The sequence below is a fragment of the Numida meleagris genome, chromosome 1 (assembly GCF_002078875.1).
Source record: "Numida meleagris isolate 19003 breed g44 Domestic line chromosome 1, NumMel1.0, whole genome shotgun sequence".
NCBI lineage: Eukaryota > Metazoa > Chordata > Aves > Galliformes > Numididae > Numida > Numida meleagris.
In genome coordinates, this window is record NC_034409.1 from 166,107,053 (window position 1) to 166,122,602 (window position 15,550).

General features: G+C 37.7%; 1 protein-coding gene across 8 annotated transcripts in view; it reads left to right on the plus strand.

The window, feature by feature from the left end:
- The window catches only part of LRCH1 (leucine rich repeats and calponin homology domain containing 1), a 120,322-nt gene extending 105,430 nt beyond the window's left edge, over window positions 1-14,892 (plus strand). For 7 of the 8 annotated variants that reach the window (XM_021376012.1, XM_021376040.1, XM_021376004.1 and 4 more), the window contains one exon: window positions 12,329-14,892. In XM_021376012.1, coding sequence (XP_021231687.1) covers window positions 12,329-12,442 — 114 coding nt within the window. In that variant the 3' untranslated portion in view covers window positions 12,443-14,892. Of the gene's footprint in view, window positions 1-1,782; window positions 10,325-12,328 lie in introns of those variants that run through there. The other variant, XM_021376066.1, reaches the window with a different exon arrangement.

A 15,550-nucleotide genomic window follows, 5' to 3' on the forward strand; every position in this document is an offset into this window, starting at 1 on the left:
GTATACTTCTCAGTGTGTTAATCTCTGGTTAGCAACTTCATAGGTCTTTGTTTTAAAAAATAAAAATAAGAAATCAACCTATTACCGGCTCTCATCCTCTAACTCTGAAATTACTTCCTTCTTCATTTGGCCGTAGTAGAGACTGTTTTCAGATATGGTTGGGTTTTTTGTTTTAATTCAGAAAAAGCCTTGTCTTAAAGTTCATGAAAATTTTACAAAAATTAGTTCAAACTATCTTAGGTATTTCTTTTGGAATGATGTTTGTGGCAAGTATGAAATGACTCTTGTATGTCATTTCAAATGAAAGTAGCATTTACTGGGTTTATTAGTGTCTTTAGTGGAAGTGCAATGTATTATTACATGGCCAACGAGTTGTTTGTTTAAACTTAAATTAGTTTCTCTGGTAAGCAGCTTTTACAGATAGATGTTCTTGAATGCAGTGCTAGACCTCTCTCACTTTTAAACAAGATTGGCATGTTTTGTTCTATCTTTGAGGCTTCATCTTTTAAAAAAACAACAAACAAAAGCCAAATATAATTGCATCAGCATTTAATATCGCACTAAATAAAACTGCTGTTAAAAAACACCAGTCTTGTACTAGGCAGAGGATGTTTGTCTCCTTCCGTGTGTCAGCTGGCCTAAGTAAAATTAAAGTTTTCCAGTTTCACTGATTTCCAGTTTCACTAATCACTTTTCAGGATAGAAAAGCCTTTTAAGTATTTTAAAGGTTAATGTCTTCCTAACTAGACATTGAAACTTCACAGCAGCAGAAAACAAGCATCTGAACTGGAATGTCTTCCTTTGTTCACTGGGTGCGCTGTCAGTTCATTAAGCAAGTGAAACTGAAAAACTACTTCAGAAACACAGTATTCCTCCAAAACATAATCTTCTTCCTTACCTGTATAATTTTCTTTCATAAATACTGACCTTCATTGATTGTACATTCTCCTTTGCATTGGAAAGTGGTATAATATTTTAGATTGCTGCATTCTGAAAGTACAAGTTGTTGTTTGGGTTGATTTGACTTCAAATGTTTTGTGTGTGTATCAGCATTATTATTGCATATAATGCTTCATTTTGGATAGCTAGCTTAAGTTAGTTTATGAAGTCATTGGTACTTTGTAAAAAGAATATAGAAGTTTAACCTGCTAATACATTTTTTTTTAAATGCTAGTTAAAGAATTTAGTGTCTAATTCTTCAGCTTAGAAACTTCAGTAAAGTTAATGATAGCCAGCCGTTGATGTTCTCAGTTTCCATCCCAGGGTATCATTTTAAAATGATATTTGAATATTGGATTCTAGGTTATATGTTATGTTAGAGAATGTTGCATACTTCTAACCGTTTAAGTATTTTTCCCTGAGATTTCATGCTGCTGCTGCTTGTACTTTTAACAGCTTTCTAACCCACTGTCTGCTATTGTATAAATGAGATTTTACAGCTGATTCCATTTAAGCATTTAAGGCATAGAGGGACAAAGGTGTTGTAGGTCCCATTGGAATAAATGGATCTCATACACCTCCCCAGACCCCTGGGCATAACTTTGGAAGGGTTTGAAGGGCTGAGCTCTTCTTGCTTGACTTTCTGATATTGTACGATAGCCTCAGTATTTAGAGTAAATCAAAGAAAGCTGGGGTGCCTAGCAACTAAGGCAATATTAGGAAGAAGCTATTCCTACGTGTTTATGCTAGAATATTATGATAATTTATCAATATCTTAATATTTTTGTATTTTTAATTTTATGCACTGTTTTTTTCTGTTCTAATGGCTGCCCTTCGGGATAGGCTGACCTCTGCTCTCCGTATGACATCCTGCAGTCGGATATTCGTCACATTCGAAAGACTGTTGACTCTCTGCTCGCCCTCGGGGAGAAACCCCCGCAATCAACTTCTACCTTTCGCTCCTGGGATCTATTAGGCTTTTGTCTTTTCCACATACTTTTTGTAGTCTTGATGTTTATAACTTATCACTGGAATGTGCTAACAGCATAACCTGTTCGCATGTGCGCACAAACTTTCTGCTTTGTCTCTGACAAATTACAGGTACTTAATTTCCTTCCTTTGTCTTACAAAATTCTCCTTTTTCCTTCGCTTCCCTTCCTTGTAATATCTTTGTTAATCTCTTGAAATAGGGGAGTGAGGGATTATTAGCATCATGAACTGATCTGAAGGCAAGTCCTATCTCTTTCCCCCACTCCAGCTCAAGTTTAAGAAGTTACACACCTCTTTATGTTGCCTAGAGTATACACTGAATGTGGTAAAACATTGAAACAACTCTTATTCCACTTTTGAATGAAGTCTAGATGTATATCAAGCTAAACAGAGCCAACCCTTTTTAGGAAAAGACAGGTACGCTTTTGTGAACAGCATTCAGAAGAATTTGTGAAAATCCAAGAATGCTACCGATATTGAAGCAGCTGAGGTGGCAGTTGAGATGATAGTATTTTCTGAGCTGGTGCTAACTATCTCAACATGCATTATGTTAAAGAGCACTTAACGGTAATCTGAAAGATAGTTCTCTATTTTAAATCCTTTAGTATAACAAAGAGTACTGTAAATTTAAAGATGATTGGTCATCTCTACTGTTCTGATTAAATTCCATACTGGAGTAGTTATTTTCCTACTTCTATTTTGTTTTCCTCCAGATTCCATGGAATAATCTTCTTCTGTCTCACAAAGCAGAATTTATCTGCTTTAAAACACTGGAAGATGACTGTAAATTAGTACTGGGCATGAGGAACACCTCATATGCAAGGCACTTTACAATATTTTAGAATGAAGATCACAAAAGATGGTGTGATACAATACGATTGAGAATAAATTGTTAGATTCCTTTATCTGTCATTCTTATGTGTGACATCAAGCAAGTTTTGTCACTTATCTTGTCTCTGTTTCATCACCTGTGAAACTGCTGGTAATGTTTGTTTGTCTAACAAGCATAGAAAACACAATGTAGCTAGGAAAATTGTTTGTCTAGAAAGAGTTTAGATTTTCTTTCTTAGGAGGTTTTAAAGAGTTAGGATAGATAGCCATTGGTCAGGAAGACTTTTGGTATCCTTGAACTCTGCCTATGTTTAGAGCACTGGACTGAATGACTTCCATTTCCCTTCCAGTTCTGTTTTCTGTTATTTATTTGTAAAACTTGAATAAGACAAATCTTAATTTTATTTTGTAGCAACATGAAATATACAAATGAAAAGTGATTGTAGGCATAGTGAGACTTGAAAATTATAAAGCTTCAAGTATAGACCCATATTTATTACTGCTAGATGCTGTTGATGAAATACTTAGTTCAATGTCAAGCTAGCTAACCAAAGCATCTCAGTTTTGTGGCTGTGAAATAAATGTGTTTATTTTTCACTGGCTATTATATCGCAAAATTATCGTCTGACTTTTAGAAGATAATTAGCATAAGAACTTGTATATTACAGATTATTCTGGTAATATGATTATGAATTAAGGCTACATTATAAATATTCTAATTCCTTAGATGTTTGTAAAAATGTATTTAAAAGCTTCTAAATGCAGTTCTATTCCCAGTTTTCTTGGCTTTAATACATAAGTGTGTGTGCACATTTAAAGGATGAAGTATTTAGTTAAGTATTTTAAGATGGGAAAAATTACTTTCAGACAACAGACACTAAGCCCTTTATAAAATCAGTTCTAGCAGCTTCCAGTGCGTACGTATAACGATTCCATTAGCGGCTTCTGTGACTTGGCTCAAATTCAGTTAATACTTGTAGGTTCTTAATTCCTTCAGGAACTCTGCTAGTTGTTTGAGTGCATAGCTGTGGACTTGTGCCCTTGTCCTGCACAGACCTGTCTTCTGACTGTGCACCTAATTTCAGTGGTTCCAACAGCAGACACTCACTAAGTTAAGAGCTTAGTGTTTAAAATTCCGCTTTCAAAAGATCTTGGTTTTGTCTTGATTCAGCAGTGTTGCTTTTCATGAAACTGCGAAAATGACATAAATCACTTCAGAAGCTATTAATGTATGACTGATTATAATCCAGTGTATGTGTCTGAGGCAAAGTCTATGTCTTCTGTAGGACTGGGTTTTACCTGTGCCCTTATAAGTGATAAACAGGTCTCCTGTTAATGCTTTGTGTTGTTCATTTCTTATGTAGAACCAATCCACATGTATGAGTATATTTTAACGTTTTTGGAAGGAGAAAACCAAGTGGCAAAAGTTGTTGCTACCATCCTATAGTTCATATCTGTGTCATTGTCTAATATGTGTGATTATTCACGGTGTTCAGTAGGTTGGTGAGGAAGGTGAGAAAAATAGCAGGTCAGTCTTGTAGAGGTGTGTCAGTGTAGACCAACTGCTCATGTGCCTGTGATGCATGATTCTCAAACTTACCCGAAGTTTGAACTATACATATGCTTACCATGCAGACAGTCGTCTTTAACTTGGAGTACATTTTCTCACTTCTCTTAGCCTTAACGATGTACAGCAATTAAAGTGTATCATTACAAGCAATATTTGGAGTTACAGAGTTGGAACCATCTTGAACCAGACTGTGAAAGATGTCCATACTTGCTTTGTGACGAGCACAGCCTTACTTTCTGTACATGACGGTTATCCATTTTCTGTGTTTTTTTTCTAGTTGTTATTGATAACACTTCAAAATACATGCAAATCTTAAAGGGAAAGAGATAGTACAATCTAAACATAGATTCTACTGCTATTCTATTCACACTTTTCGTTAAGTGTGAATACAGTAATGTTTCTCCAAATACTTTTAAAATGTAGTAAAGGTATGAAAAATGCCAGTCTTTTCCTCCCCAGAGAGAGTAATTTGATTAAACGGGGAGGTGGAAAGCACAGCAGGTATCTACTGTAATGGGCTCTTCGATAAAGTCAGAGTCCTACTTCTGTGGTATTCTTCCTGTGGTGTTATGTTCAGGAGACTAAGAGTTCTGCTGGCTGGTGATTCTTCACCTCTTAGGAGATCCCAGTATTGAGACATTGTTGTATAGAGCTGATATTTACACTCAGTCGCATGATTAAGGGGATAACTTTGGGCTTTGAAACAACCTAACTTGTTGTTTGATGTCACATTCATTCACCACTAACATGAATTACTCTTATTCCACCTTGTGTTTTCCCCATTCCGTTTTTTTTTTCCTTGCAGTGACAGCATGGTCATCAGAAATTTTTGAACTGTGATTTCTTCATAGGTTATCTGCTCAGATCTGTACTAAACCCACTATATTAATTACTTTTTGATCCTCTGGAGATCATCACATCCTTAGTGCAATAAAGTAATAAATACAAATTATAATGGATTAATTTAATAAACATGCAGGTAAAATATGTTTGCACTGGATTGCAGCTGGGATTTTGATGTGAGGATTTGGCTTTGTATTTCCTTGAAAATTCCTTCCAGAAAAAAGATAAATATGTTCAAGTGCAGTGTAGTAGATGTTCAAATGCCTTTTTCTTTACGTATCTACTAACAAGCTTTTACAGCTGCAATCTGTTTATGGATCCTATCGTATTCCTAACACGTTCAGTGGAAGTCTGCACTTAATGTGAGTGGGAATTTGACTAGATCTGAGTAAATACATATTCAGTCCAGTCTTCTATTCCATAGACATAAATAAGTTTTCTAACTGCCGAGTAATTGTTTTCACAAAAAGAACTACTTTTTATCATCTCACTCCTGTTACTACGAAAAATTAAAGCACTCTAATGTACAGGTTTAGAAAAAGTGGTAGACCATGCTTTGTGGTCCATTATCATTTCCAGCACGTAATCTGCGTAATGCAGAAAAGAGCAATATAAAAAAAAAAATTCAGGTAATGACCCACTAATGATCCATTCTACTTGGATGATACAGAACATTCTCATTCCTTCACTTCATATCTTAGATTTTAATGTATATGATTATGATATAACTGGTATTTCCCCTGTAAGTATACATTTTCTCTTACTGTTTAATGTGTGTCTGTCTTTAGAAAGCTTCTAGAATTTTCTGTTCCTTCCAGATCCAGGTGATTGTTTACTTAACGTGTTAGAACAAAACTATGAGGCATTTGGCAAAATATATTGTCTACCTTAAAATTGTGTGGCTGAAGGCCAGAATTTGTAAAAGGGTCCAAAGCCATCATCTGCAAATGCAGTTTTGTAAATATTTGCAATTTATTGCATGTTCAGAAGATGCACATATTTAGATATCTCATTGGCTATAATTCTAAATACAGAATTGCAGCTATAGTATTGAAGGTCTGGGTTGTTGGTTTTTTTTTTTTTTTTTTGCATTTTTGAATCTGGTCACAAGTGTATGATTCAACAAAACGTACTAATCTTTCCTTTGGAAATTAAAAGAAAAACTTGATGAAATATACCTGCAGCCTGGATTACTGTGCTTCTTGATCTTCTGGTCTTTTCTGTTGTATTTCAAATGGTAACTTCAGGACGTTTGGGCTTATCAGACATCATCAGTGAGTCATTAAGGAAAACATATTTACAAAGATATAATTTCATATTCCTGTAGATATGCCTTCATCTAACAAAAATTCAAGTGTTTGACAGGTTTGCTTAAATATAAGGCTTTTAGTGACTGTCCAGTTCAGAGCAGTTGGCTTCAAACATTAAATAATGAGCATTGTATGGAGTTACTTTTCTTTAAAAAGAAAAAGATGTACTTTGGAGAAACTACACATTCCAGTATTTCATTGTTTTATGAGTATTTTTTTTTGCCTGTTGATCTGAATTACATATTCTACACATCTGAGGAAGAACAGAATGCCTCTTGCTAAATTTGTAGAATTCCATTTCTCTATTTCTGTTTTTTGCTAACATCAGGGCCCAAGGATATTTGTTATCATGATGTAAACAGTTCATTACTTGCCCCTCTGACATAATGGCAACAATTACTTTCTTGATAATGAACTGCTCTGTCTGAATTGTCAAGCTGTTTGCCCTAGTATAATCCAATTCAAGCAGCTGATTGACTTTCGAGGCATCTAATGTCAAAGAAAACAGATCCGTATGTGTAGAGAGTCACGTAGCCCTGTGGGATCAGCCCCTGTGGAATATTCCTTGCATATTCCTGTTTTAATTTTACACCACTTAAATGAGAAGTTTTGTTCCAGGAATAGAAAATTGCCTTGGCAGCACACGTGTGTATGGTTGTGATTATTCCCGTTGTGCTGTCTTTTGGTGTTGTTTTGTGCCTCAACCTGTTTTTTTTTCTTTTGATGAGCTTGTTCTTTTGCTTCTTACGAGTTTGAAAATGTCTATTCAAAGTGGGTGTATATCTGTTGAAAATAATGAAGCTCTTCTATGCTTCTAGGTAGAAAATTGACACCAAAAATTTTGGTCTACATTTTATATTAGACAGAAGAGATGGATTGAATATGAGTGGACTGACAGCCCTTCCTTCTTTGATTGTTTCTAAAGATTTCTAGACTGGGGATTAGTAGCCAATTCTTTTGCCTTTCTGGGCTTTGTTCAGGAAAGGTTTCAATGAGAGTATTTTTAGGAGTGGTGATTCATATTCTGTGTTGAAGTTATGTGTTCAATGCTACTCTAAATTGGACTGAAATCTTTTCAAAGATGGGGGAAATGAGTGAAGATGACTCATGTAAAATCCTTGGAGACATGGGTGAGTTCTGCTGGTATATTATCTCAGAATGAGAAGTGTTAAGAGTTCTATCATCAGTGGCTTCCTATGGTTGAAGGCGCCAGTTTTGGAGTGTAAGGGAGAACAAAGCATGGGAAACATGCCGCGTTGCAAGGACGGTGGTTGAGTACAAGGTCTCGGGCAGCTGGAATTTTGACCCAGTGTTACTGTTGTGTAGAAGGTTGAATTCATTAGCAGTGTGTTCTAAATTTCATCCTTAACAAGATTTGATTCTTCTTACTCTTAGAAAAATTAAATATATTATTCTAAGCCTGTGATTTGAAAAATATGTGAGGCAGAGTCAGTGAAAGCTGTTTGCAAAGTTTTGAAGATAGTGGTTAGGGCTTAGACAAGCAAATTAATTAATGACACACTAAGATGCACTTCTTTAGAAGTGGATGATATAGGTTTCACTGAGAGGTTTGGAAAGCTCGCTATAGCCACAGGCTTAAATAACTAGGATTATACAATATTAAATGAACTCCACCTTCTTCCTGAAAAAGGAAAGGCTGTCAGTTGTACATCTTTCAAGAACTAATGCAGAATGATGTATAATATGAGAAGTAACATGTCCTGAAGCTTCTGACTTGTAGTACATAGTCGGGCAGTTCTAGTTGTTTGTAGACCTTTTTAAATAGCTTCCCTTGAGTGCACGTCTTGTAAATATGGCAGAGGGAGGGAGGTTGTTTTTATGCGGACTGGATTGCTGCAGTCTATTTAAAAAAGTTAGATAATGCATTCTCTATTAAAGGAGAAACATCTGTGTTGGATCAGATTGGTTTTTTTGTTGTTTAATATGAAATGAGGCACTAACTCCTTTTATGCTTTCAGTTAAAATGTGTATATAATTGATTACAAAACAAGAAGTCTGTTTCTGATGAGAAAGAATGACAGATGGAAGAATAGCTCTTTGAACGCTGTAAGGTGTCAAAAAATGGCATTTTTCTGAAGGAAACATCCTTAACTCTGTTTTTTACAGCAAACTTGGCTTCAATAGAAAAATGTAGAATATTCTCAAACATAAATAACTGGTAAAGTAAGCTGTATTAGTCCTGAGTTTTTGGATTAAATCCCTGTCCTTCAGCCTTGTAACACTAATCTGTTGCTCGATTCAGCAGACGTTAAATATTAATGCCTTTTATCTAGAGTGGAAAATTAATGAAATATTGGCACGTTGTGTGCCACCAAATCTGTGAAACAGGCCTCTAGTGTACTTGGGCACTTGAAAGAAGTCTAAAAGTAGAGAGAATAACTTTTTATTGCACGTCATTTATATTCTCAATAAATGATAAATATTTTCCGAAAATTATCAGAGCCAGAGTATCTTAGACTTCTCTTAGAACTTTGTCCTGAGATGTTAGATTGGCAAAATATTTTTAGTGAATTTATACAGTTGAAGTAGAAATATATTTTATCTTTTATTTGATATCATTATTTATTTCTACTTTCTTCTGTAGTTACTCCAGCTAGGTTTCAGAGTAGGAGTTTGCATACCGAAAATATTTTCTTAAAATATCTTTGTATAGTTCTCCAGACAAAATACCTTCTTCCAGAGGAGTAGAAGGTGGGAACCATCTCTGAGAGTTTGCAGGTTTGCATTATCTCAGTCACAGAAGAGTGAACATGAACGAACTGCAGAATCAGTTTCTTAATTTAAGTGATCAATTTAGAGTAAGTTTGGAATAGGAATCTGAGTGATGAATTAGAAGTGACTGCATGATAGGGGCATTCCTCTGTGCTGATTAGACAAACAGCTCCAGCAAAGAGGGGCATAGTAATAAGTGGCAATGGGAGGTCGGTAATTTCAGTCAGAATCCAAAAGCTCAACCTAATCAATGTATGTGTAAACCCAGCATTTAGGAAGTTTAACCCCAGAACAGTGCTTCATCTTCCATGTAGATAAATGAATTTTGTTCATCTATTGCAGACCTACTTAGCCAAACTCTTTTAAAATTAACCTGTCTGAAACTGTTTCTTAGGTCTGTGTGTGCAGAAAGAAGTACTTGTTTGGTATTTCAGGCTGTCGCCATAGAATCACAAAATGATTTTGGTTGGAAGGGGCCTTAAAGATCATCTGGTCCCAACCACCTGCCATGGGCAGTGCCACCCACCAGCTCAGGCTGCCCAGAGCCTCATCCAACCTGGCCTTGAGTGCCCCCAGGGATGAGGCACCACAGGTTCTCTGGGCAGCCTGTGCCAGTGCCTTGCTGCCCTCATCATGAAAATGTCTTCTTATATCCAATCTAAATCTACCCACTGTTAGTTTTAAAGCCATTACTCCGTGTTGAATCTCTACAATCCCCTGTAAAAAGTTGTTCCTCATCTTTCCTGTAGGCCCTCCTTAGGTCCTGGAGGGCTGCAGTGAGGTCTTCCTGGAGCCTTCTCTTCTCCAGACTGAACAAGCCCAGCCCCCTTAACCCTTCTTCATAGGAGAGGTGCTCCAGCCCCCTGATCATCCTTGTGGGCCTCCTCTGGACCTGCTCCAACAGATTGATGTGCTTCTTATGTTGAGGGCCCTGGAGTGCACTGCAGTACTGCAGGTGGGGCCTCATGAGTAGAGGCCAGCCCCTCAGCCTGTTTGCCACACTTCTTTTGATGTGTCCCAAGATACAATGAACCTTAACCCATGAACTTTTTTAAGGAAAAAAAAAAAAAAAGACAACTTTTAAACGTAAAAAAAAAAAAAAAAAAAAGCCACCTGGAATATACAGTAAACATAATTTTAAAAGTATGCATAAAATATAAATACATTACAATTACCAGTACCAGGTGTCGTAGTTGTGAAAAAAATTTGACTCTTACTTTTCAGGTTCTGTAGTTAATAAATAAATTTTGTCTCTTAAGTAGGCTGTCTTCAGCTGCTTAACAGCCTCAAGCTGGAATACATCTATCTCAAAATAAACACGGATGCAGTTTGGATCGGCCTCAAATGAAACCCTCTTCTTGATGAAGGTTTTGTTAGCAATTTCTGTGGACTGTGGAATTTTTCCTCTTAGAGGAGGAAAAATCTTTGTTAATGGATCTCCCTTTTGAGGTTTTGATGGGGTCGAAGTCCAGGGCAAAGTGGTTTCAGTTCACCTTTAAGGAAAAGGAGAAGTCTGAGTGAGAGATAAGTGCTGTGGAATGGAGGTGGGCTGATATTGTGGTAGTGGGTGATCAGCTTTTGTCACTTCAGAGAGGTTATCAGTTGGATGCCTCACGTGTCGTTTTAGTTACTGTGTTCAGTTTTCTTGGAACGGAATTGAAAAGTGAGTTGGTAATATTTTCAGGTTCTCGTTTGTCGAGGAGGGAATGGGTTGCAATGAACTTGACAAAAGTTTAAGAAAGCCAAGTGTGGGTTGTGCATAAAGGAGATCATGAGAAGAGATGTTGAAGAGATGAATGATGTCTAAATTGGGGATATCAGTAGAGTGTTCATGAAGGAAATGGGACAAATGATTGTGGATTATATAGAGATAAAATAAGAGACTCTTAGCTGACATCTCTCACGTCACCTGAAGCAAGAATACTCGGTAGAAGACAGGCAAGCAATCGCAATGTAATCTCAAATAGATCCATAATTTCAGAAGATGGAAGCTTATTGAACATCTGGAAGATTAGGTACTGATAATATAAAAAACAGCCCTATCTCTAAAAACGAAAAATCAGTATATGACTCTGCTGATGGTCATGTATTGGTGCGTAGGGAAAGAACAGAGTAGATCACATACATAGTGATTTTTCACAATTCACGTGGCTTAACAGAGTTTAGGGAGGGGCTTCATGAGCCAGATGTTGTATCCACATGTGTGTGTTTGATAGTATTTTATTTTTCTGTGTTTTTGTCATCCCATTTACACTTTTGGCTTCCATGTTGTGACGAGTCTCGTAGTTGTAATTACAGTTTGTGGTGTAGTCGTTTATTACAAACCTGGTGCCTGATTTCATAGTCTTACATATTTCATTAGCATGAACACCCAGTTACGTCAGAAACTTTCTTTAAGGATGGAGCCAGTCATGACACAAGGCTGCCTCTCCACACAAGCCTTTCTGCAGTTAGTCGCTGTGGGGTTTCCTTTTACCTGCAGGAAATACAGTATTGATTATCTGACTCCCTGCTGATAGAATAGCCTGTGTGGACAGCTAGTAGGTTTTATCCTGGCCACGACTGCTGTGTCCTGATGGTAAACGAAGTTGATTCCTGGACGTTTCAAAATAAGCATCTAATTACTGAGAATGAAATGCTCCATCTGTTGAATGCACACCATTACGCACACTTCAATGTAAAAGCTAATGGGTGACATCAAGGTGCACGTCCTGGGACCAAGACCTACCCTCCTAGAGCTCAGGAGTAGAACTTCTTTTGACTGATGAAATCCAGCCTTCCGTCCCCGGATAAAGGCCAGATACCTCAGTGTCTCACTTCATAGGCAAAAAGTCAGTGTGCACCTGGCGGCCTTCACTCTCAGTTAAGATGTTCATGCACTGTAATGACCACAGAACACGCTGGTTTCCTGGTAGGCCCAGAACACGGAACAGACTTAACACTAATTCATAGATGTAACGAGAACCAAATTGAGAGACTTTCTCAAAACCTGGGAAGTTCTTTTGAACTGCCAATGGGAAACGGTTCCTGCTTGTTGGGTGTTCGTGTGAAGCGAGGGTTTGCAACAAGTACTGAGTAACCTGATCTTTATCCTTTGTTTGTCTTTTTCTAGGAGAAGCTCTGCCTACCACATCACATCCTAGAAGAAAAGGGCTTGGTAAAAGTGAGCATAACAGTTCAAGCATTGCTAGATGTAACCACAATGAAACAAGCTTTATTCACGTGAAACTACTCTCTCTGCTGTTACCAGCTCCACTGTGCCATCAAAGAATCAAATCACTGCCCGTCCTTTCAGACTGCTTTGAAAAAACAGTGCTCCAAGAGTATGCTGATAATTCTGATTTTAAAATCATCTTTGAGACTGTACATGTGCATCGAACTGCAAACCAGAAACAAAAAGGAAACATTTTACAGAGCAAACTGGGGCCTCACTGCTTTTCTAGCTCGCTTAGAGTACTTACTGAAACAGCCACCTCTGCCACGTAAAAATGTGTGGAGTACACAGCTGTCTTGCAGCAAGATACCTTCGCATTATTACATTAAGAATCCTCGTAATCATTTTTGGAGGGAGGGAGAGTGAATCAGACTTCTGCCACATCAGGTTTCTCTGCAGTCGCTTTGGGCTATTGCCTTTTAAAAATATCCAGACACAAAATATTTATATAAATATTATTTATTAGTGAGTTGTTATTCATCCTTTGGATGCAAAATGTAAATTAGGAAACTGTATTTTATTACTGCTTTTTTTGTGGTTAAACACTTTATTTTAATATAAATATTTAGTTATTTTTTATTCTACTAGGTGTGCAGTAGCTCTAGATCTCCAGAAATTGTATTTTCTAATACTTAAGATCAAAAGCAAACCAAGTAGGTGCTTCAATTCAGAGAACAGCTAGCTGGAATGGCATTCGTTAGTTTTCCCTGTGTGGAACATCGATGAAAGTTTGTCTGCATTCCGTTTATTCCCTACATTCCAGTAGCACTTTTTCCCCCTGCCACACTTGATTCAATTGGCTGAAGCAGAGCACACCCATGACTTGTATATAGATGGTTGAAATAGGAAAGACGTAAACTTGAAAAATAAATGTGAATATTTTTGATCGCTTATTTTACTATGCACAAGACATTTAACTTTTGCCACAACAAAATGGACGGTGTGCATTAGGATCATGTGTCTTGAAATACGATTTTTGCACTGTAACTTGATTTTCTTTTAAAGACTACGGCACTACGGAACCAATAATAAAACAGAGCACAAGAACGCTAACAGGTAGCCAAAAAACTTTTCTTCAGTAATTCCTTCAAGAGGAGATCAAATTATTAAAATTGCCAAGGGCAGGCTTACATCTGATCTTCCAGCTGCTGGCTGTAGTGCTTCTCCACCATTCACTGAGGTCACTGGTTGCCCCCTGAATCGAGCACAACGTTCTGTAGCGAATGTCTCCAATCCCACGTCAGCAATAGGATATAAGCTTCTCTTTCTTAATTACTGCTTTACATTTTTTGAGAAGATTTTTGCAGAGCATAGTTTATTATGAAAACATCGTCTTTAGATCTGGAAGTCCCAGTGCAGTGATTATCAGTGTGTCTGGAACTTCTGCCTTCCCTAGCTGGGACAGAGGCTGCAGGTGTGACTTGGGCGGGCAGGGTGGGAGGAAGGCGAGCCGAGCAGCCGGCTCTGTGCTGCACAGGGGCCATGGCTGGAAACACACCATGATGGAAACGAGGTGATGTGGTGGGAGAACCAAACAGGAAGAGAATGTGGAGAAAACTATTGGATAAGGACTTTCTGAAAGCACGATGCATACTCGTCACTACTGCACGACTAGGCAAAGCTAGCTGCGTGTTCGCACAGACACTGCAGTTAAAAGCACCAGTGCTCCAACAGCAGGCTTCCAGTCTTTAGTACAGTATCTGAATGCAGACTATGCATTGTAACACCATGGACTTCCAGTGTCTGTACTGAGAGCAGCTTGTTAGGAGCAGGAGACTTGGAAACACATGGTATGCATGGGATAGCAGTTACTTCAACCAAAGCAAAAGCATTTATTTTACAGAGGGAACAGCGACTTAAATGGTAATTTGGATTGGCAGCTATAGCATATTGTTTCCTATAAAATGTACTGTGCACTTTACCACTAAATTAAAATGTATTTTAATATTTTACAGAGCTGCACAAATATCTGTTTTGTCAAAAAAAAAAAAAGCACGAGCAATGTAAAGAAAATAAGTTTTCAAGGTAGAGTTTATCAAATTTTAAAAGGCATTCACAGATGGATTATAAAATAGGAATATTGATTTCTGCATCTCGAGGGATAGAATGCAGGTTTCCTGAGTATTTTTTTACAATGTATATATGGCAACATGAAGCTTTGTAATTATTATTTTGACAAATCTTGGTTTTTCATAATTAAAATGTTGTTTTTCTCCTGATAGTGTCTTTCAGTATTTGCTCCAAGTTGGCTGTAAATAGCTCTAAATATTTTGTAATACGGCTTTTTTTATGCAGTCTTAACCTGTACGGCTAACAAAGGATCTTCATGAGTCTTTGTACACTATTTATATGTGCAATAAAACATGCATGGCAGATCTATCATACCATAAAGCAGTGAACATAATGTATATAGAAAATCCTTACTGTAGTTACAATTAAACTCTATTATTTGTAGAAACCTCCTAATGGCTACCCCCTGGCTGGCAGTTTGTTGTGAAAGAGATGAGGCCTGGAGAGCTTAACAGTGTGGGTGATGGAGGAGGTGACTGTGTGACCCAAATCAAGGAACTGTAGAGCTAAACAAGGAATAGCGTCCAGCGAGTAGCGTGCTTCAGGCAGGGTTAGCTTAACCTTGGGAAAAGCAGAGCTGGCAACAGACCACTAGAACTTCAGGTAGAAGAGCGCTCTGGACCAACCTGTGTTCTTGCACCACACGAGGGGGACTGGCAGAATTACAGCACTGGGAACTATCTGAGGTCTGCAACTCTCAGGCATACATTCTGCCATCTTCAAAAGAAGCAGACGCGTTTCCAGCACTGAGCTCTCACATCATACACACTTAGGGAGCGGCTGCCTTTTTCAGATTTATTGTTCAGTTTTCTCTCAAGTCCTGTTAAGCTTAAGAAGCCTATAAACACACTATAAGCCTTACTCGCTCAGCAAGAAACACGAGGGGAAGACAACCACCTCCTTTAGCAAAGACTGCTTCCTTTCTTAGAGTGTCAGCCCTTGTGATGTTTGCTAGTGCACAGAACAGGAAACCACAATGCACAGCTTAAGTACCTCGACTGGTTGTGGCACTGATGATTTCATTTAGCACCAATTGATAAAATGAACACA